Source organism: Ursus americanus, chromosome 25 (assembly GCF_024610735.1).
Source record: "Ursus americanus isolate L20-20 chromosome 25, mUrsAme1.1.p, whole genome shotgun sequence".
Taxonomy (NCBI): domain Eukaryota; kingdom Metazoa; phylum Chordata; class Mammalia; order Carnivora; family Ursidae; genus Ursus; species Ursus americanus.
The window spans coordinates 24,559,235-24,582,844 of record NC_142151.1 but is presented as its reverse complement, the minus strand read 5'-3'; the positions used below and the strand labels follow the sequence as shown (position 1 = coordinate 24,582,844).

The following is a 23,610-nucleotide window of genomic DNA, read 5'->3' as shown; positions in this document are numbered from 1 at the left end:
ACTTTTAAAAAGCCATGTTAGCTATAAATGTTCTGAAGGAAAGATGTCAAATACCTTAATCTACTTTCTATGAAGATTTTAACCCTACTTCTTGCCCACAATTCTTATCCTTTTTTCCCACCCCCTGAAAAGGACTTTATATTATAAAGTGCTTATCTTAATTGATTGTCTTCATTAAATTTTCTTGGAAAATGTACTTTCTAAAATGAAACTATTTTTTTAAGATTTATGTATTTATTTGAGAGAGAGAGTGCCCGCACAGCAGGGAGGGGCAGAGCGGGAGGGAAAGAGAAACTCCTAGCAGACTCCATACCAAGTGCAGAGCCCCACGCGGGTGATCTCAGGACCAAGGAGATTAACCACCTGAGTCAAAACCAAGAGTTGGTTGCCCAACTGACTGCGCCACCCAGATGCCCCTAAAATGAAACTATTTTTAAACTATTTTATTTCCAATTAAGAATCCAAACCAAAATTTTTATTTTGATAATGATTATTTGATAAGTTATCTTGCCAGTTGATGAGTGTCAGTGGAAGTATCTGATACCAAATGAATTTAAGGTGAAGGTAGAAAAAATGGCCTCCAGCAAAAATCATCATCAACCAAACAAGACACGTTCTTCCTTTCTATTGTTTGTTTTATTGCCCGACACATAAGGAGCAAGAGGGAAAGAAAGCCTATGCAATGCGTGCTATTTGAAGTAGCTTGCATACACCTTATGGCAGTGCAACGGAATATTTTACAAACATACATAAGTCAAATCTTGCACTCTGCCTCAATGGGTGAAGTAAAAATGACAGTTTTGATGTACTTGCACTAGCAGTCATGCATATGTAAATGTTTACAGGTCCTTAGAGCTGAGAAACTGATAGCAAGGGGGCAACCCGCCAAAGGGCCCAAAACAAAGATTAAGAAAACACCTGGGCCAATTTTCTGAACCAGTTATGAATCCAGAACAAGTTAGATGATTTACATAGGTTAGTGGTGAAAGAATGTGTTAGTCTCAACTATCTGAGTATCATTTATATTAGTAACCTGATGTTAGTAGTCTCCCACTTAGTTATGGGGTGTCAGCTCATGTAAAGAGCAAAGGCTGCAAACGTTTTACAGGCATATATGGCAAAGACGGCTTTCAAATTCAATGTCCAGAAGAGCTCTAGCCTATAGGAACAAGGAGTAAATATTTATTGAATGATGAATCAAGAATGAAGGGATGAAATTCTTTTTTTAAAAAGTGCCTACTGTACCCATCATACTGATTCTGGCAAATGCTTTTCCACAGGAAAAGAACAATCAAGTGTATCACGACTGAGATTTTGAAGGTTCAGTAAGTACAGAGGACAGTGGGTGTTCCGTTTGAATGGAACCAGGGAAAAGTCCCAAGAAAGACTCACTTGGCCAAAGTTGAGCCCATCATTGAAAAGCCATAAATGGTGTTTAGACAATTTGAAGCATCGTGATTTAATCCTTGATCCCTGCAGTTTCCAAAACAAAAGAAATTTAGTGGAAGAAGCGGCATTCCTTTACATTCATGCAAATTTGTTTCATGCTTGGCATGATAGAAGATATATCTGCTTCTTCCTTCAATCTCTTGTAATAAGACATAGGAGGTAGCCACGGGAAAACTTGACTGTATACTTGTGAAAGAATGGATACCAAAAAAGGAGTGAAAAAAGTCTTAATACTATCATGAAAGCAATTTTGATTTTGTGAACCCCTTGAACGACCTCAGATGCCCCAAGACCACAGTCTGAGAACTACTGTCTTAACTTTTCTAGTTTATGTAGTTTCTTAGATGAATTCTAGAATATTTTTGTCTCATAATTTAGGAAGTAATAATTATGTATTTAAAATCTTGCCTTCTCATTTAAGGATATCCTCTGTCTCCCTAGTTAATAAAATATTTTATAGATACTTTTTTTTAAAGATTTTATTTATTTATTTGACAGAGATACAGCCAGAGAGAGAGAGAACACAAGCAAGAGGAGTGGGAGAGGAAGAAGCAGGCTCCTAACGGAGGAGCCTGATGTGGGGCTCAATCCCAGAACACCAGGATCACGCCCTGAGCAGAAGGCAGATGCTTAAGGACTGCGCCAGCCAGGCACCCCTATAGATACTTTCTCGATAGTCCTGCACTTTTCTTTTTCAGATCTCCTACATCTCTCATTTTTTATCATTCCTAGTTATTTCATATTCTTAGTTGCTATTGTGAATGGGATCTATTTTCCCATTGCATTTTAATTGGTTATTGTTCTCTTATTTTGTATGTGGCCAGTTGGTTACTTTTTATTATGTTAAATAATAAATTTGATATGCTGGTTTTTAAAGAAGTAACTTAAAATTTTGAGGCTGTTTACCTGTTAGTATCGATATGATATTCTCAATATTCTGGGATATCTTCAGATATCAGATGAGATACATGATATTCTGAGAAAAATTCATCGTTCGATTTCTAGATTTCAGAGATCTTTTCCGAGGAAGGATCTTGAATATGCTGAATGCCTTTTTGTCATCTATTGAAATGACCATGTTTTTTCCTTAAGGCAAATGCATTGATTAGGACTAGATGACCTCTGTTCTAGAATTCTTCTCATTTAGATAACATCATGAATGTTAGGCCCATTTAGATTTTTTTTTTTTTAAAGATTTTTTTTTTTTTTTTTGACAGAGATAGAGACAGCCAGCGAGAGAGGGAACACAAGCAGGGGAAGTGGGAGAGGAAGAAGCAGGCTCATAGCAGAAGAGCCTGATGTGGGGCTCGATCCCAGATCGCCGGGATCACGCCCTGAGCCGAAGGCAGATGCTTAACCGCTGTGCCACCCAGGCGCCCCAGGCCCATTTAGATTATTAACAGAATCAAAGGACATTTTGACTGTGGTTCTCGCCTGTTGAGGTGGAAGGAAGGCTTAACTAGGCGCAAAATGTCCCTTGAGGCTGTTCAGGGGAATGTGGTCAGCATGGACCCATTCCGTGGGCTCAGAAGAGTCAGGACAGGGAGGACAGAACTGGCCCCCCATGGGACCAGCTAGAGGACTGGTAATTCATAGCAGTCTTCCTGAAGTTTCCAGTTTTCCAGGTTCCTTAAACCGCCAAAGTGAATTGGTATCCGGGGACGACTTCTTTAGTCACTTTCCTTCTGCAGGTCTAAAACCGATGCTCATTTTCAGCCCCAAGAGAGCCAGCCCCAAAGACTGGGTAAGTTCTTGGCGTGGATTGGGACGCGGGGGGGGGAGTAGACACCGCGCATTAAAATGAGGCGAATCTGTTCCAGGACACTGGGCCTGTCCGGGCCGTTCCAGGGATCCGGGACGCCCCAGGGTGGGCGCTGCACTCCCCTTCCCCACGTCCGGTGCACCAGGCCAGGAAGGCGCAGGCCGAGTCCTTGAAGGACCTCGCAGCCCCCGCCGCCAGCCCACGGCCCCGCGAGGTTCCGAGGCGCAGGTGGCGCGGCCATCTCTCTCGGCGCACACGGGGTGCGGCCGGGGCGCGGCGGGGAGGAAGCACGTCCCGGCGCCCGGGAAGGGAATAAGGAGGAACCGGCTTCCCGCCCAGGTAGGAGTTAGGGCCGCGCAGGTCTGGCGAGGAGCCCGGCGAGGGGGCGGGGCCTGCGCGGCGCTGGAGGCGGCGCCGCTTCCCGGTCCCTGGGCCGTGGAGGGCGCGCGCGGGCGCCGAAGCCTCGCACTCTCGAGCCCGGCGCGCGCCCCGGCCGGCCCAGAGACCTGGAGGGCGAGCGTGAAGAACGTGCGCGGAGAAGCAGGGACGCACCTCGCCCCGGCGGTCCGGGAGGAGCCTGTGGCGCTATGCCTCGCCGGGTCGGCCCCAGGGGCTCTTGCTGGGGATGATTTCTCTAGGAGCAGGTCGGTGGGGCTGGGGTCCCTACAACTCCATGCGCCTCTGGAAGGTTTTCTTTCTAAGAAAGTGCAGACAAGAGCACTGTGATCCTTGTGGAGAGACTAGGGGAATCCTACCAGAAACGATGTCATTTCAACTTGCTAACAGCCCCGTACTGTTTTCCAGTAGTTTCTTGTATTTGCACCTTGCTAACATTTTCCTAAGGGAAATTTTAAACAATAAAATTTTAAGTGATCGTTTATTATTACTAGGATAGAAATTGGACGTAAGCCTTGAAATAGCCGTTGTAAAGGCACTAAAATTAAAAAGAAAAAAAAAGACTTGAAAATCCGAAGACTCTTCACGGGTTTCATTGTTTCTGCAGTTTTGTTGGTGATTGTAGGTGCTCTTAAAGCCTTAAGTTTATGTTGTTGTCTTTTTATAATTCACATTGATCCAGTGACTTTAAATTTGTTTTATGCCAGTAAAGGAGATGAAGTGCTTTGTGCTCCGTGTTAGTTATGTAAAAATGCTAACGTGGACGAGAAAATTCTAGTCCTGCCATACTACTTAGAGGTTTGTAAGTTCAACTTCTGATTACTTTCCCTAGATCCTGGATGCTTATCCCTGTGACACCATGACTTTGTTCTGTGTCAGAGGCCCAGGATCACAGCCGCAGCCTGGACGCTTTATGTCTTGTATCTGAGCATTATTATGCATGACTTTCAGACTTTTCTAAAGGTAGGTGATCAAGTTGACAAGTCTTCTGGATTTGCTGGAGCCTAAGTTTCGAGTTTTAACAAATAAATGAGGGTCCGTGTTATCCATGCCATATTGATTTTTATGACATTATGAAAGGTAATTTTTTTCAAATGGGAGAATTTAGAGATGTATACGATTTCAACGATAACCTGTTTTTTATGAGTATATTGATGTGATGTCTGGCTCGTGTGAAAAATTACTCTCATTTGTCTTAGTCCTTTTTATTATTATTGGTGGGGGGAAAAAGTGCAAAGTGAAAGATTCAACTTGATGGTCTTTAATACCAGCTTGGTTTATCTATTTGCAAGACATTATGGTCACATCACAAAAGGGGATAACATTGTCTTGCTCTTTCTTTTTCAACTGTATCTTTACGACCTAAATTTGTTGTGCAAGTGTTTGAAAAATAACTTTATCTGCCAAATCCAAAATATTTGAAGGTCCATTAGTTGCTACTAATAGTTTGGTGAACAAACAAGTATTTGTAAGTGCAAATCTAGAGTATATGAATGTAGATTATATAAAGTTGTGATGTAAAAATGTTTTATCATTTTAATAATTTCTACCATGTCAGTGCTCTAAATTTTTCATTTCCAACTTTATTTTTAAAAAAAGATCCCTTCATTAATCTTTCCCCTGGATCTATAATTTGAAAGATTGTGTCTAGCAAACTCCCTTTCCTTGGTAGTAGGAAACAAATTCAGTTATCCATTAGAGGGTTAATAGAAGATTTCCATTAGACTTTCCAAATAATTCACAGAAGACCCCTTAGCACTTTGGGACACATAGGGAGTCAGGAACCTCAAGTTGGGGAGCATTACCCTTCTGAACTGAAATCGTCTATCATTGAACACCAACTTTCTACCGCGGCCTTTGACCTGCTCTCTTTCTTGACTCTACCATTCACCAGCATTATGACCTTAAAAACTCTCTAATCCCAGTCTTCTTTTCTGAAAATGCAGGTTAAAGTAATGCCTTTCTGGAATGTTTCTTGTGAGTCTTAAATGACATAGTGCATATAAAACTATAAGTACAGTAGGCACCTGGCATATGGTAGTCAAAGAAATGCTAGCCACTGTTAATGCCCATTTTTCCTGAGTTCTGAGGATGATTTTACCATGTGGTTAGGTTTATGTCTGTTGTCCATTTCTTGACAAAGAACACAAAACCTCACATAGAAATCATAGGGTGATAGCATAAAAGCTGAATTTGGTCTTTGCATATGTTGATTTGGGTGAGCTCACTTTAAAATAATTAAATACTTTTAAAATCGTTTACCAATATTTTAATTTTTTTAAGATTTTATTTATTTATTGGAGGACAGCAAGAGAGAAAGAGAGAACACAAGCTGGGGAAGGGGCAGAGAGAGGGAGAAGCAGACTCCCCACTGAGCAGAGAGCTGGATGCCATATGGGGCTCTACCCCAAGGATCATGGGATCATGACCTGAACCGAAGGCAGACACTTAACTGACCGAGCCACTCAAGCGCCCCTTTCCCCCCTGTTTACCAATATTTTAAAATTAGTACATTTTACATAAATTCCCAGAGTCCTAGCTTTTCCTGAAAAACAGTTGCAAGACGGGGCTTGCCCACTTTGGACAGAGTCTGCATACACTCCAATTTCCACAAGGCCTCCACTCCCTGCTCGTGCTTCTTCCCACCTGCTTCACTCATGTATTTCACCTCCCTTGCCCTGCAGACGTTGCAGGTTGTGATTTCTGACTCAGAAAATACACCTTACTAATTTGAACAGGTTATTGTGTGGCCAAAACCATAACCCAACTTTTTTTTTTTAAAGATTTTATTTATTTATTTGACAGAGATAGAGACAGTCAGCGAGAGAGGGAACACAAGCAGGGGGAGTGGGAGAGGAAGAAGCAGGCTCATAGCCAAGGAGTCTGATGTGGGGCTCGATCCCATAACGCCGGGATGACGCCCTGAGCCGAAGGCAGACGCTTAACCGCTGTGCCACCCAGGTGCCCCCATAACCCAACTTTTATCCTTTAAAAAGGAGTAGAGTAATCTTGTATTACAATTTATGAAACATTTTCCTTATTTGATACTTAAATCAACTCAGAATTAGTTCAGACATGCGTTATCATTCCATTTTATAGCTGTGGATGTTGAAGCTTACAGGTTTGTACTAAAGCTTAAATTAGTGTTCTGATGACGAAGTTGTTTTGGGTTCTCACTAATGCCACTTTTTATTTTACTTTTTTTTATCTTTTATTAGATCTTATTTATTTATTTGTCAGAGAGAGAGAGAAAGCACAAGCAGGGGGAACAGTAGGCAGGGGGGAAGCAGGCTCCGCGCTGAGCAAGGATCCCAACGCAGGACTTGATCCCAGGACCCTGGGATTATGACCTGAGCTGAAGGCAAACACTTAACCAACTGAGCCACCCAGGCATCCCACTAATGCCACTTTTTAACTATGGAGAAATTTGCTAGGAAATGATAGCCTTTCTTTCGGTCTCAACATTTATTTTAAGTGAGTACTTTTATCCCCATAATTACAAACTAAGAAAATGAGTGGTAGAAAGAATACATGTGTGGAAGTACATCGGTAGTCCTTGTTCTCCCTCTCTTCAGAGCATCTTTAAGCAAATTGAAGGGAACAAAACATTGATTATGGCTCATTCAAAACAGACAATACATATAACTAAACAAGCTCTGTTTTAAGCCATACTTTATTACCTGTTATTGGAAAGCTGAAAGGGATATGTGTCCAGTTCATCTGGTCTGCAGTTAAGCTAGACCAGAGATTTCTGTGAGTGTGTTTTAAAGTTCTGTGAGAAAGGAGATACCCAAAACGTGTGGGGATTCACCTGGTATCTCTGTGAAGTTGTTTTCTATGGCAAACACACTTTTTAGTGGGCTTCTTTTAACAGGGAGCCTTTATTACATTCACAGTCATGCCAAGAAGATAATCTATACAATAAGATAAAAGCAGGGGTAGTTCATTTGTGGGTGTAGTAACTGTATGAGATCCTCATGGTGTGTGTGTGAGAGAAGGTCAAGCCAGCCATTCAGAGGGTTTGGGGAAGCAGCTAGGCCAAGACAACAGGACATCCTGCAGCAGACAAGAGTTTACGGTGTTCCAACACCTGTCAGGAGCCAGTGGAGGTTAAAGACACAGGGAGTGGTGACGAAAAACTTTGGGTGAGTTTAGTTAAGGGTGTCAGAAAGAGCCAGATCGTTCAGGGTCTGGAGAACGCAGTAAGAATATGGATTTTGAGGGCTCGTTAGCAGGAAACTAATGTGATCTGATTTTCTGTGTTGTGATCATTCTGGCTGCCAGGTGGAGAGGGACAATGTAGGAAGCTGACCTGTTGACCTTCCAGTATGTCTCTTCCATTGTAGGCAGGAGCTCCTTTCGAATCTGACTTAGACTTTTCCTGGTGAAGTTGAAACAGCTTAGCAGAGGTGGGTGCATTGAGGGAAGGATCCTCCAATATGTTCTGCAAAAATATATGATGAATGTTTTTAAAAGTAAGAATCGGGGTATTACAATATTGCTTGGCTTTGAGGAAAGCCACCTGCTACTTTCTGTATATAATGGTATTTTGAGGTTCTCCTGGTTAATATATTTAACATGTATATTTATCTTAAAAGTCTGAAGTTATTATTTCTTTTTTTTCTTGTTTCTTTTTTTTCTAATAATAATTTTTTTTATTATATTCTGTTGGTCACCATACAATACATCCCTGGTTTTTGATGTAAAGTTCCATGATTCATTAGTTGCGTATAACACCCAGTGCACCATGCAATACATGCCCTCCTTACTACCCATCACCAGCCTATCCCATTACCCCACCCCCCTCCCCTCTGAAGCCCCCAGTTTGTTTCCCAGAGTCCATAGTCTCTCGTGGTTCATTCCCCCTTCTGTTTACCCCCCCTTTCTTCTTCCATTTCTTCTCCTACCGATCATCCTACTTATGTTCCATAAATGAATGAAACCATATGATAATTATCATTCTCTGCTTGAGTTATTTCGCTTAGCATTATCTCCTCCAGTGCCGTCCATGTTGCAGCAAATGTTGAGAAATCGTTCTTTCTGATGGCTGAGTAATATTCCATTGTATATATGGACCACATCTTCTTAATCCAGCCATCTGTTGAAGGGCATCTCGGCTCCTTCCACGATTTAGCTATTGTGGACAATGCTGCTATGAACATTGGGGTGCATATGGCCCTTCTCTTCACTACATCTGTATCTTTGGGGTAAATACCCAGTAGTGCAATGGCTGGGTCATAGGGTAGCTCTATTTTTAACTTTTTAAGGGAACTCCACACTGTTTTCCAAAGTGGCTATACCAACTTGCATTCCCACCAACAGTGTAAGAGGGATCCCCTTTCTCCACATCCTCTCCAACAGTTGTTGTTTCTTGTCTGGTCAATTTTTGCCATTCTAATTGGCATAAGGTGGTATCTCAATGTGGTTTGGATTTGAATTTCCCTGATGGCTAATGATTTTGAACATTTTTTTCATGTGTCTGTTAGCCATTTGTATGTCTTCATTGGAAAAGTGTCTGTTCATATCTTCTGCCCATTTTATGATTTATTTGTTTCTTGTGTATTGAGTTTGTTTGAGAAGTTCTTTGTAGATCTTGGATACCAGTCTTTTATCTGTAGTGTCGTTTGCAAATATCTTCTCCCACTCCGTGGGCTGCCTCTTAGTTTTTTACTGTTTCCTTGGCTGTGCAGAAGCTTTTTATCTTGATGAAGTCCCACAAGTTCATTTTTTCTTTTGTTTCTCTTGCCTTTGGAGATGTGTCATGAAAAAGGTTGCTGTGGCCGATGTTGTAGAGGTTGCTGCCTATGTTCTCCTCTAGGATTTTGATGGATTCCTGTCTCACATCGAGGTCTTTCATGCATTTGGAGTTTATCTTTGTGTATGGTGGGAGAGAGTGGTCAAGTTTCATTCTTTTTCTTGTAGCTTTCCAATTTTCCCAGCTCCATTTGTTGAAGAGACTGTCTTTTTTCCAACGGATGTTTTTTCCTGCTTTGTCAAAGATTAGTTGCCCAAAGAGCCGAGGGTCCATTTCTGGGTTCTCTATTCTGTTCCATTGGTCTATGTGTATGTTTTTGTGCCAGTACCATGCTGTCTCTGTGATCACAGCTTTGTAGTACAGCTCGAAATCTGGCATTGTGATGCCCCCAGCTTTGTTTTTCCTTTTCAACAGTTCCTTGGAGATTCCGGGCCTTTTCTGTTTCCATACAAATTTAAGTGCTGTTTGTTCCAGTTCTTTGAAAAATGTCATTGGTATTTTGATCAGGATAGCAGTGAAAATGTAGATTGCTCTGGGTAGCATGGACATTTTAACTACGTTAATTCTTCCGATCCATGAGCATGGAATATTTTTCCAACTTTCTGGGTCTTCTTCAATGTCTTTCAAGAGTGATTTGTAGTTTCTAGAATATAGGTCCTTTACGTCTCTGGTTAAGTTAATTCCAAGGTAACGTATGGTTTTTGGTGCTATTGTAAATGGGATGGATTCCCTAATTTCTCTTTCTTCAGTCTCATTGTTCGTGTATAGAAATGCAACTGATTTCTGAGTGTTGATTTTGTATCCCGCCACATTACCGAATTGCTCTATAACTTCTAGTAGTTTGGGGGTGGATTCTTTTGGGTTTTCCATATAGAGTATCATGTCATCTACGAAGAGAGACAGTTGGACTTCTTCTTTGCTGATTTGGATACATTTTATCCCATTTTGTTTTCTGATTGCTGTTGCAAGGACTTCTAGTACTATGTTGAATAATAGTGGTGAGAGTGGGCATCCTTGTCGTGTTCCTGATCTTAAGGGAAAGGCTTCCAGCTTTTCCCCCTTGAGAATGATATTTGCTGTAGGCTTTTCATAGATGGTTTTTATGAAATTGAGGAATGTACCCTTTATCCCTACACTCTGAAGGGTTTTAATCAGAAAAGGATGCTGTATTTTGTCAAATGCTTTTTCTGCATCTATTGAGAGGATCATATGGTTCTTGACTCTTTTCGTGTTGATATGATCTATCACACTGAATTGCGAATGTTGAACCACCCTTGCATCCCAGGGATGAATCCCACTTGGTCATGATGGATAATCCTTTTAATGTACTGTTGGATCCTATTGGCTAGGATCTTGTTGAGAAATTTGGCGTCCATATTCATGAGGGATATCGGTCTGTAATTCTACTTTTTGATGGGGTCTTTGCCTGGTTTGGGGATCAAAGTAATACTGGCCTCATAGAATGAGTTTGGTAGTTTTCCTTCTGCTTCTATTTTTTGAAACAGCTTCAGAAGAATAGGTATTATTTCTTCTTTGAATGTTTGGTAAAATTCCCCGGGGAATCCGTCAGGCCCTGGACTCTTGTTTTTTGGGAGGTTTTGGATCACTGCTTCAATCTCTTCATAATTAATTGGTCTGTTTAAAAAATCAATTTCTTCCTGTTTCAGTCTTGGTAGTTTATAGGTTTCAAGGAAGGCATCCTTTTCTTCCAGGTTGTTTAGTTTATTGGCATAAAGCTATTGATAAAAGTTTCTAATGATCCTTCCTATTTCATTGGTGTTGGTTGTGACCTCTCCCTTTTCATTCATACTTTTATTAATTTGGGTCCTTTCTCTATTCTTTTGAATAAGTCTTGCCAGTGGCTTATCAATCTTATTTATTCTTTCAAAGAACCAGCTTCTAGTTCTGTTGATCTGCTCTACTGTGCTCCTGGTTTCTAATTCATTGATCTCTGCTCTAATATTGATCAACTGCTTTCTCGTGCGTGGGTTAGGCCTGTTCTTCTGTTCCAGCTCCAGCTTCTTGAGGTGAGAATATAAAAACTGCATTTTAGATTTTTCTATTCTTTTGAGTGAGGCTTGGATGGCTATGTATTTTCCCCTTAGGACTGCCTTTGCAGTGTCCCATAGGTTTTGGACCGTTGTGTTTTCATTCTCGTTGGTCTCCATAAATTGTTTAAATTGATTTTTGATTTCCTGGTTTATCAAATCATTCTTGAGCAGGATGGTTCTTAGTTTCCACGTGTTTGAGTTTCTTCCAAATTTTCCTTGTGGTTGAGTTCCAATTTCAAAGTATTGTGGTCTGAGAATATTCAGGAAATAATTTCAGTCTTTTGGTATCAGTTGAGACCTGTTTTGTGACCCAGTATATGGTCTATTCTGGAGAAAGTTCCATGTGCATTCGAAAAGAATGAGTATTCTGTTGTTCTGGGGTGTAGTGTTCTATTTATATCTATGAGGTCCATCTGATCTAGTATGGCATTCAAAGCTCTTGTTTCTTTGTTGATTTTCTGCTTAGGTGATCTGTCTATTGCTGAGAGTGGAGTGTTGAGGTCCCCTACTATTAACGTATTTTTATCTATATGTCTCTTTATTCTGGTTAAGAGTTGGCTTGTGTATCTTGCTGCTCCCCTGTTGGGGGCATAGATATTTATAATTGTCATATCCACTTGTTGGATACATCCTTTAAGAATAATATAGTGTCCTTCTGTATCTCTAACTACAGTCTTTAGTTTAAAATCCAATCTGTCTGATATGAGAATTGCTACCCCAGCTTTTTTGTGAGGTCCATTGGCATGAAAAATGGTTTTCCATCCCTTCACTTTCAGTCTGGATGTATCTTTAGGTTCAAAATGAGTCTCTTATAGACAGCAAATGGATGGGTCATGCCTTTTTATCCAATCTGCAACCCTGTGGCATTTTATGGGAGCATTCAGGCCATTCACATTGAGAGTGATTATTGAGAGATATGATTTTAATGATGTCATGTTGCCTGTGAAGTCTTTGTTTCTATAGATTGTAAATTTCTGTTCTGTATCACTCTTGGGGCCTTTTTACTTTTATAGAACCCCCCTTAATATCTCCTGTAGGGCTGGTTTTGTGGTTACAAAATTGGTCAGTGTCTGGCGATTCTGGAAGGTCCTTATCTCTCCATCAATTCTGAATGACAGCCTTGCTGGATAAAGGATCCTTGGCTGCATGTTTGTCTCTGAAAGAGCTTAAAAATGCCCTCCCCCCAACCCTTTCTCTCATTCCAGGTCTGTGTAGACAGGTCCGATGTAATCCTAATATTTTTGCCTTTGTATGTGAGAAATTTCTTTGCCCTGGCCACTTTCAATACTGTATCTTTGGATCTAATATTTGCGAATTGCACTATGACGTGACGTGGCGTAGGTTTGTCGTGGTTGAATTTGGGAGGGGTCCTCTCTGCCTCTTGGACACAAATGCTTGTTTCCTTTGCTAGATTAGGGAAGTTTTCAGCTACAATTTGTTCAAATATCTCTTCTAGACCTCTCTCTTTCTCCACCCCCTCGGGGATGCTCACGATTCTGACATTGGAACGTTGCATTGAGTCCGTAATCTCCCGTAACCTACATTCCTGAGTGTGGATTTTTTTGAGCCAAGTTTCTGTTTTAGCTTTCTCTTCTACCATCCCATCCTCCAAATCACTAATTCGTTCTTCTGCCTCATTTACCCTGGCCGTCAGAGCATCTAGTTTTCACTGCATTTGATTCATAGCATTTTTAATTTCTGCCAGATTCGCTCTCATTTCCGCCCTTAGAGATTCTATATTCTCATTAATATTTTCATTAATATTTTTTTCAGGTCTACACATCATCTTGACCATTGTTACCCTGAATTCCATTTGTGATAATTTGGTTATATCCATATCCATCAGTTCTGTGGCTGAGGCCACAGACTCATTATCTTTTCTTTGCTGGGGGGGATTTCTTCTTCTCATCATTCTGATGAGGAGAGGTTGCGGGGTTGTCCAGAGCCCAAATTATTGACCGGGACCCAGGCCATGCGCCCTTGTTTTATAGGGACCTTAGGGATGTGGGCTTCTTGATTTTTCTGCCTGCCTTCTGGGGGAGGGGACTGCCGTGCTGATACTCAGGCAACCCTGTTTGGGTAGAGTCTCTGTGTCCCCTGCGAGGGGGGATGGGGATGGGCACACTGTGAGCTGGCATTTCCAGGCTTTTGTTCTCTGGCGGCTTTCCCTGGCGGTTTGCTGTGCCTCTTCTGAGAGTCAGAGCAGCAGTGGCCGAATCTCAGCCTCTGTCTCAGAACAGAGGGATCGCAGTCCGCTCTCCACTGAGCTCTTCTGGCCTCTTTAACTCTGTTTCTGTTGGTGGTGCTAAAAACCCTGCAGCATCCCGGGATGTGCGGCCCACACCTGGTGTCCCAACCCTCACTTCCAGGGCCGGCGTGTCTCTGTCCTTTGTGTTTCTAACACCGCCCGCCGCCAGCCGCCCCGCTCATTCCTGGAGCTCCTGGTCTCAGTCTGGTTCCAGTGAGCACACCGGAGCTCCAGTTTTCAGTCTGGTGGCGCGCGCACCCGGCTCACGGTCTCAGTCTGCTGTCTCGCGGGTGCCGGTCCTCGAGTCCGCCCGCTCCCCCGTGCAGGTGGCTACCGCTTCCGACGCCCGAGTGCGGCAGCTCCCTCCCCTTTCTGTTTATCTTCCGATATCTGTGCGTGGATTCGCGGCTCCCTGCTTCGTACCTCAATACTCAGCGCTGGAGATGTTCATTTGTAGAGATCCAGATGCATCTTCCTGCGTCTCAGGCTGATTCCGTGGGTGTTCAGGATGGTCTGGTACCTATCCAGCTCGACTCAGGGGACTGGCTGAAAAAGGGGTCCCTTAGTCCTCCGCCATCTTAACTCCGCCTCTGAAGTTATTATTTCTAACTGCCTCTTTAACCATATAAGGAATTTAGGAACATTGAAATCCTATTACTACACTTTTCATTATTATTCATTTTATTCATTATTATTCATTTTATTCATTATTATTCATTTCATTATTATTATCATTCATTATTATCTATTCTTGTGTCTTGCAGTCAGTGCTGGTTTAGATTTATACACGTGCATAACAGTTGTTTTTCCTTTTTTGGCAATTTAGACCTTTCTTGTGGATCATTATTGTTCTTGAAACGTATCCTATAAACGTGCTCTTTCTCAGGGGTCATTATTGTTAAACACACATTTTTTTTGGTGAAAAATGTCTTTATCTTGCCTTTGATCATGAAAGATCCTTTTGTGGATACTTCTGTTTAGATTAACAATTATTTTCTTTCATTTGAATATATATTGAATATAACATACTAGTGCTTTCTATTGAAATATCAGCAGTCAAGGGACACCTGGGTGGCTCAGTTGGTCGAGTGTCTGACTCTTGATTTCTGCCCAGGTCATAATCTCATGAGTCCTGGGATGGAGCTCCACGTGGCACTCCCCACTCAGCAGGGAGTCTGCTTCTCTCCATTTCCCTCTGCCCCTCCCCTGGCTCTCCCTCTCTCTCTCTAAAAGATAAATCTTAACGAAAAGAAATATCAGCAGTCATTCTAATTGTTTTCCTCTACATGTAATATATATTTTCTGGTTGATTGGTTTTAAGAGCTTTTCTTTGTCTTTGGTGTTACTGTGGTGTGTATCTAACTGTGGATTTCTTTTTATCTACCCTACTTGAGCTTCCTAAATTTGAGTGTTCACACCTTTCACCTCTTTGGGGAAACTCTCAGCCATTACCTGTTGCTTTTTCTCCATTCTGTCTATTCTTTCCTTCTCAAATGGATGTGTGTTGGACTGAGTCAGTCTAGAAAACAGTTAATACTGGATGCTTCAACAGGGAATTTCAGATGGTGCTCTGGTCTGAATGTTTGTGTCCTTCTAAAATTCCTATGTTGAAATCCTGACCACCAGGATGTTGGGAGGTAGGGTCTTTGGAGGTGATTAGGTTATGAGGAGCCTCACGAATAAGATTAATGTCCCATAAAAGAGACCCCAGAAATCTAGCTCAGCTTCTCCGCCATGTGAGGTTATTGTGAAAACACAGCTGTCTAGAAAGTGGGCCCTCACCAGACATTGAATTTACCAGCACATGACATTGGACTTCCCAGCTCTAGAACTGGGAGAAATAAGTATTTGTTGTTTAAAAGCCACCCAATTTATGGCGTTTTTGTTATCGCAGCCTGAACAGACTAAGACATGTGAAAAACTAGTTAGAAATGTTTTGGGACATCTGAATGCCAAACAGGGCATAGTGAGGCCGTTTATGTTTAGCAATAGCAAAAAACTCTTGTCACTGCTTGGGCTGTAGGCTTGCAATACAGAGATGGTCTTACCAGATCCCAGAAGCTGAGGCCCCCTCGAACCATGGCAGGTTCTGCCTTACAGAAACAGGGACCGTGGAGATATAGCCACTGATGGAGACACCATAAAACCCAGACACAGCAGAGGAGAAATATCCTGGTATCCCTTCCTCCTCCCATCCAGTCTCCTGCCTGAGACTCTCACAGACAGAATTTAGCAGAGGAGGAAGCCAAGGGAACAAGTAGGGTGGGAAATACGGTTTTGAGATATCAGCTCCCCAGACTCAGGACATGGAAGGTTATGCGTGGATCTGAGGGCAAGTGGACCATTCCATTCTCTTTTCCATATCTTTCAGTTAGGCTTTCCTCTTTTTCATTACTTTGTTTCCCTCTGCTGCATCCCGAGTAACATTTTTATCATGTCAAAATGCGCGTTACATACAATTTATCCTTTTAATCATTTTTAAGTGCGCAGTTTGGTGAGATTAAGTCCCTTCCTATTGTTGAACTATTATCACCACCATCCATCTCCAGAACTTTTTTATCTTCTTAAACTGAAACTCTACCCATTGAACAACAATTTCCATTCATTCTCCTTCCCCCAAGTCTCTAGTAACCACAACTCGACTTTCCATCTCTGAGTTTGACTGTTCTAGGTACTCTATATAAAGGAACCATGCAATAGTTGCCCTTTTGTGGCTGCCCTTTTTCGGTAAGCGTAATGTCTCCTAGGCTAATCCATGTTGTAGCATGTGTCAGAATGTCCTTTCCCTTCTAAGACTGAATAATATTCCATTGTATGTCTATACAACATCGTATCAATGAATGTCATCCATTGATAGACATGGCGCATTGCTCCCACCTTTTAGCTGCTGTGAATAATACGGCTATGAACATGGATATACATATATCTCTTTGAGAACCTGGTTTCAATTCTTTTGAATATATACCCAAAAGTAGAATTGTTGTTAATTCTGTGTTTTTCTGAGGAGCCACTATCCCATTTTCTGCAGCAGCTACACTAATTTACATTCCCGCCAGCAAGGCACAAGAGTTCCAATTTCTCCCAACCTCAACAACAGTTGTTTTCTGTGTTTTTGATAATAGCCGTCCTAATGGGTGTGAAGTAGTATCTCATTATGGTTTTGGTTTGCATTTTCCTAATGATTAGTGGTGATGAGCATCATTTCATTTGCTTATTGGCCATTTGTATATCTTTTTGGACAAGTATCTATTCAAGTCCTTTGCCCATATTTTAAATTGAGTTATTTTGTTGTTGTCCTGTAGGAGTTCATTTTACATTCTGGTTAACCTTTATAAGATACATGACTTGCAAATATTTTCTTATAATTCTGCAGGTTGTCTTTTCACTCTGTTGATAGTGTCCTTTGATTCACAAGAGTTTTTATGAAATCCAGTTTATCTATTTTTTTTCTGTTGCCTGTGTTTTAGTGTCATATCCAAGAAGTCATTGCCACATCCACTGTTATGAAGCTTTTCCCCCTATGTTTTCTTCTAAGTTCTATAGTTTAAGCTCTTATGTTTAAGTCTTTGATGCATTTGGGGTTAATTTTTTCAATCTTTCTTTTTTTTTTTAAAGGTTTATTTATTTTTTTGAGAGAGAGAGAGATCATGGGGGGAGGGGCAGACGGAAAGAGAGAGAGTCCCAAGCAGACTCCCCTTTGATCTGGGAGCCTGATGCAGGGGGTCAATTTTTTGTATATGGTGTAACATAAGGATTCAACTTCATTCTTTTACATATGGTTATCCAGTTTTCTCAGCACCAGTTGTTGAAAAGATTGTTCTTCCCCTATTTAATGGTCTTGGCAGTCTTGTTGAAAATCATTGAAAATCATTTGAACATCGTATATGTGAAGTTTTATTTTTGGGCTCTCTAATTTATTCTTTTGTTCTGTATGTCTGTCTTTATGCCAGTATCACATTGTTTTGATTATTGTAACTTTGAAGTAAGTTTTGAAATCAGGAAGTGTGAGACCTCCAACTTTATCCTTCTGTTTAGTATTGTTTGTGTTAAGAGTCTTTGAGATTCCATATGAATTTTAGGATGGATTTTTTTCTATTTCTTTTTTGGGATTTTGATAGGGAATGCATCTATAAATTGTTTGGGATAGTATTGACATCTTAACAATATCAAATCTTCCAATATGTGAACACAGGATGTCTTTACCTTTCTTTGTGTCTTGTTTAATATCTTTCAACAGTGTTTTATAGTTTTCACTGTACAGGTCTCTTGCTGCCTTGCTTAAATTTATTCCTAAGTATTTTATTCTTTTTAGTGCTATTGTAAATAGAACTGTTTTCTGAATTTCCTTCTCAGATTCATTGTTAGTGTATAGAAATGACACTGATTTTGCACCCCAAAACTTTTCTGAATTCATTGATTAGTTCTAACAGTCTTTTTGTGGCTTCTTTAGGGTTCTTTACATATAAGATCAAGTTATCTGTGAATAGAGAAATAGAGATAATTTTAATCTTCTCTTCCAATTTGGATGTCTTTTTTTTTTTTTTTTACTTTTGATACAGGAAGGCTTTATTCTTTTTTTTTAGTTTAATTTTATTTACATTCAATTAATTAGCATATAGGGTATTATTAGTTTCAGAATTAGAGTTCAGTGATTCATCTGTCTTATATAACACCCAGTGCTCTTTACATCACATGCCCTTCTTAATGCCCATCACCCAGTTACCCCATCTCCCCACTGCTCTCCCCTGCAGCAACCTTCAGTTTGTTTCCTATAGTCTCTTTTTGTTTGACTCCCTCTCTGATTTCGTCTTGTTTTATTTTTCCCTCTCTTCCTCTATGCTCCTCTGTTTTGTTTTTTAAATTCCACATATGAGTGAAATCATGTGATAGTTGTCTTTCTCTGATTGACTTATTTTGCTTAGCCTGATACCTTCTAGTTCCATCCACATTGTTGCAAATGGCAAGATTTCATTTTTTTGATGGCCGACTAGTATTCCATTTTATGTATATACTACATCTTCTTTATCCATGGATGTTTTTTCTTTTTCTTGACTGCTTGCTTTGGCAAGGACTTCTGGTACTGTATTGAATAGAAATGGCAAAAGTAGGCTTCCTTGCCTGTTCCTGTTCTTGGAAGAAAGGCTTTTAGTCTTTCACCAATGAGTGTGATGTTAGCGATGGGTTTTTCATAGATGGCCTTTATTATGTCCAGGGAGTTTTCTTCTATTCTTAGTTTAGAATATTTTTTTTAATCTTAAATGAGTATTAAATTTTATCAGATGCATTTCTGCATCAATTTAAATGATCATTTCTTTACTCTTCATTTTGTTAATGACATGTATTCATTGGTCGATTTTCATTGATTGATTTGCATTCCAGGAATAAATCCCAGTTGGTCATTGTATATGATCCTTTGAATATGCTGTTGAGACCCTTTGAATATGCTATTGAATTCAGAGTGATGGTATTTTATTTGAAGATTTTCGTATCAGTGTTTATTGGGATATTGGTCTGCAGTTTTCTTTTCTTGTAGGGTCTTTGCCTGGCTTTGGTATTAGGGTAAAACTGGACTCATAGAATGAGTTAGGCACTGGTCATTCCTCTTATATTTTTGGAAGAGTTTAAGGATTCTTAGTCCTTGCTTGTTAAGAGTTTAAGGTGTTAATTTTTGTTTAAGTGTTAATTTTCCTTTAATGTTTAGTAGAATTAACCAGGAAATCTATGTGGTCCTGGGCTTCTTTTGTTGTTGAGAGTTTTTTGATTACTGATTCAATTTCCTCACTAATTATAGGCCTATTCAGATTTTTAATTTTTTCATGATTCAGTCTTGGTAGCTTGTGTGTTTTTAGGAATTTGTCCATTTCATCTAGTTTATCCATTGTGTGGGCATGTAATCGTCCTAGTTCAATCCTTTCTATTTTTATTAAATCAGTAGTAATGCCCCCTCTTTCATTTCTGGTTTTACTTATTTGTGTCTTCTCCATTTTTTTTCTTAGTCTAACTAAAGGTTTTTCAATTTTGTTTATCTCTTGAAGAACCAACTCTTGGTTTTGTTGATTTTTTTCTATTGTTTTTCTCTTTTCTATTTTATTTATCACTGCTCTAATATTTATTATTTCTTTTTATTACTTTTGGGTTTAATTTGTTCCTCTTCCTCTAATTCTAGTTTTAGGGTATAACTAGGATTTGAGATTTTTCTTCTTTTTTAACATAAACTTTTATACTTATTAATTTGCCTCTTAGCACTGCTTTTGTTGCATCCCCTAAGTTTTGCTGTATTGTAGTCTCATTTGCTTCAAGATATTTTCTAATTTTCCTTGTGATTTCTTGTAGGACTCATTAATTGTTCAATAGTGTGTTGTTTAATTTCCACATATATGTGGATTTTTCCATTTTCTTTCAACTGATTTCTAGTTCCATTATGTTCTGATTGAAAAAGGTATTTTGTATGTTTTCAGTCTTAAATTTTATTAAGACTTGTTTTGTGGCCTAACATATGGTTTATCTTGAAGAATGTTCCATTTACACTTGAGAAAAATGTGTATTCTGCTATTGTTAGATGGAGCATTCTGTATTTGTCTCTTAGATCAGATTGGTCTACAGTGTTGTTCAGGACCTATATTTCCTTACTGATCTCTGTTTCATTGTTTTATCTGTTGCAGAAGGCAGGCTATTGAAGTTTTCTGCTATTATTGTAGAGCTATTTATTTCTTCTTCAATTACATCAATGTTTATTTTATATATTTTGGAGCCTTGATGTTTTGTGCATATATATTTATAATTGTTATATCTTCTTGGTGAGTTAATCCTTTTATCATTATATAATGTCCAGCATCCTTTATTTCAACCTGCGGGACTCTCTTTAGCGGTTCTTGTAGGACAGATCTAGTTGTAGTGAACTCACTCAGCTCTTATTTATTTGGGGAAATGTTAATTTCTTTCTCGTATTCGAAGGACAGCTTTGCCGCGTATAAAATTCTCATTTGACAAGTTTTTCTTTCAGCACATTAACTATATTGTCCCACTGCCTTCTGACTTATAAGGTTTCTGCTGGAAAATCTTGTAAATGTTGAGTTGCTTTTCTCTTGTTGCCTTTAAGATTCCTTCTTTGTCTTTGTCTTTTGATAGCTTCATAATAATGTGTCTCAGTATGGGTTTCTTTGGATTTATCCTTGCAGTTTGTTGGGCTTCTTGGATTTGTAGATCCATCTGCATGGATTTGTACATCCCTGTCTTTTCCTTAAATTTATGTTTTTGGTCATTATTTCTTCAAATAATCTCCCTGCCTCATTCTCTTTCTCCTTTTTCTTCTTCCTCTTCCTCCTCCTCCCCCACCCCCTCCCTCTCCTCCTTTTCCTTCTTTGCTTATATTGGTCCTCTTGATGGTATCTCAGAAGTCCCTTAGGCTCTGTTCATTTTTCTACATTCTTTTTTCTTTTTGCTCCTCAGACTTGATAATTTCAAATGACTTGGCTTTAAGTTTGCTGGTTTTCTTCTGCCTGTTCAAGTCTGTTATTAAACTCCTCTAGGGGATTTTTTTTCAATTCAAGTATTTTAATTTTCATATCTGGGATTTCTGTTTGGTTCTTTTTTTTTTTTTTTTTTTAATTTCTATCTCTTTGTAGGTGCTTTCAGGTGTTCCCTCTATTTCTAGTCCCTGAAAAAAGATTGCATAAGATGACATTCTTTCTTTCTTAAATATTTGATTGAATTCATTGGTAAAATCATCTGAAATTTTTCTAGCTACTGTGTTTATTCATCTCTATCCAGTATTCAACAAATACTTATTGAGAACTTCCTCTGTGCCAGTCATGGGTTTAGAGTCTTTGGGATAGATCAGTGAACAACCTGGATAAAATTTCAATGCTCATAGGCTTACATTCTAGTAGTATAGAAAAACAATAAGTAAAACATAATAAACAGGAAGTTATATAGCATGAAAGGAGGTAAAAACTGTTATGAAAACAGAGCAGGGAAAGGGAGACCAGGGGTTTTGAGGTAGGGTAGAATGGAGGAGGGCAAGGCAACATTTTAAACAGGATGGTTAGGATAGGACTTATTGAGGAGGTGATGGCTGATGCAAGAATTAAAGGAAGTGAGGGAGTAAGCAATATGGATATCTGGAGAAAGAGCATTCCAGGCAGAGGGAAGACACAGCCCAATGGGAGATCAGTCCTGCTGTGTTTTAGAATGAGCATGAGGGCAGTTTGATTATTTTAGTAAAGAAGAATAAAGGTAAGGTTTACAAAAGCAATCAAAATAAGTGTTGAGATGAATGATAAGATCCTGAAGTAAGATACTTTTTTCATTGTAATATGGTCTTTTTTCTATAGTGACCAAGAAAACCCTCAGCAGTTCAATATATAATAAATCAATTCAGAAAGATGATTCTTCATTTTTAAAATGTAGATTTTAAAATGGAAGTACCTTTTTGGAATTATGGTAAATACATATGTCAAAATATAGTAAGTATATATACCAAAACGTTATTTAGCCCATATGATCATATAATTAAGAAGTTAGTTTTCATTTTATGAACTAGAGAATTATTTTTTATTCTGTGAGTGCTAAAGGACTAGAAAAAAATATGAACATTCATTGCCATGTAGAATACAACCTACTATAATCATTAAATAAGTAGTTGTTTATTAACTGACATTTTGTTTTATTCTTAAATAATAATCTATCAGTACTGGAAAAAGTATAGCTTAAGATTCAGAAGAACTTGCTTCTATTTTAAGGTTTTGACTTCTTTAATGTTTAATTTTGAGGAAGTCATTTCAACTTCATTTTACCTACTTGTTGGGAGTTTTGTTTGTTTTAAATGAGATTTGACTAGGTGTACTCTGTTTCCTTTGCTTTTGTTATTCAGTGATTATTGTTTTATATTTTTTTATAATATAACAATGCACTGCTTTAAATATTTATTTTACCAAGAATTGTTAAAGAGGAAATTATGTTTTGGACAAACTTCTGTTCATGTTCAATGTCCAGCTCCAAAACTGCTTATTTTCTGTATCTTTTCGTGATCACTTCAGAATTAATTGCTCCTTCACCTGTGCTACTATAGCACTTTAGGCTTGTTTCTATTATCCGCCACTTTTCATAATATTACTTATATATATCTATCCATGAGTTGCTTATCTTTGTATCCCCAAGACTCTAAAATACTCTGCACACATTAGGTGTTCAGTCATTCTTATGCCTGTATATTTAAATACCAATAGTTACTTCCTAATAATTAATGTAGCAGAAATTAAAATTGTATTCACTAACATTACCACTTGAAAAGCAGTATTCCATATAATGAATGTTTCTTGTGGTTAAAAACGCTTATTTCAGGCATTTAACAAGATTTAATTTGGTCTTTTGGTCTAACTTTTACATTAGATGGTTGGCATAAATGCTTATTTGCATGACTCAAGTACATAGATGTAAGAAGTAGTTATCTTGTCACTGATTGTGAAATCACTAAAGTGGATGATTATTACTGATTACCTCCTACTTATTCCATTGCATTTTGGATCAAAGGCACAAATTTCATAAAGATTAAGTGTTCTAAGACCTATTCATAAATGTGTTTTTATGTAGCGATGTAATTTTTAGCAGGCATTCATAGCCATTTATGAGATGATGTGCCCTTAAGTACAATGAATCAGAACATGATCCTTATTTTGTTTAGATTTTCAGATTCTTTTCAGCTCTCCCTAATCCTTTTTTTTCTCCCTCATTTAGAAACTTCTTTTGAAGAACCATATTGATTAATTTATTCAACAGCTGTATATTTAACATCTACTATATGCCAGGCACAGAGTTAGGCATTATTAGATTTGGATGTGAACAAGATAGCTAAGGTCTGTGTTGTCAGAATTAACAGGTAAACATTTGCCCAATTAGCCAGATTTACTAATTGCCTACCATGTGCTAGGCATTGTTCTGGGAATTGCAG

The 23,610-nt window shown here is 39.1% G+C and overlaps 1 protein-coding gene across 10 annotated transcripts in view; it reads left to right on the top strand.

Annotated features, from left to right (window-relative positions):
• Positions 1-23,610, top strand: part of LMNTD1 (lamin tail domain containing 1) — a 475,396-nt gene that overhangs the window by 401,769 nt on the left and 50,017 nt on the right. For 5 of the 10 annotated variants that reach the window (XM_087855705.1, XM_087855703.1, XM_087855702.1 and 2 more), the window contains exon 1: positions 4,577-8,016. Coding sequence is in view for 4 of the 10 variants with exons in the window: in XM_087855706.1 (XP_087711832.1) it covers positions 1,281-1,325; positions 3,141-3,193; positions 3,270-3,550; positions 4,440-4,535 (475 nt within the window). In the remaining 6 variants the exon portion in view is untranslated. The other 5 variants (XM_087855706.1, XM_087855707.1, XM_087855708.1 and 2 more) reach the window with 3 other exon arrangements.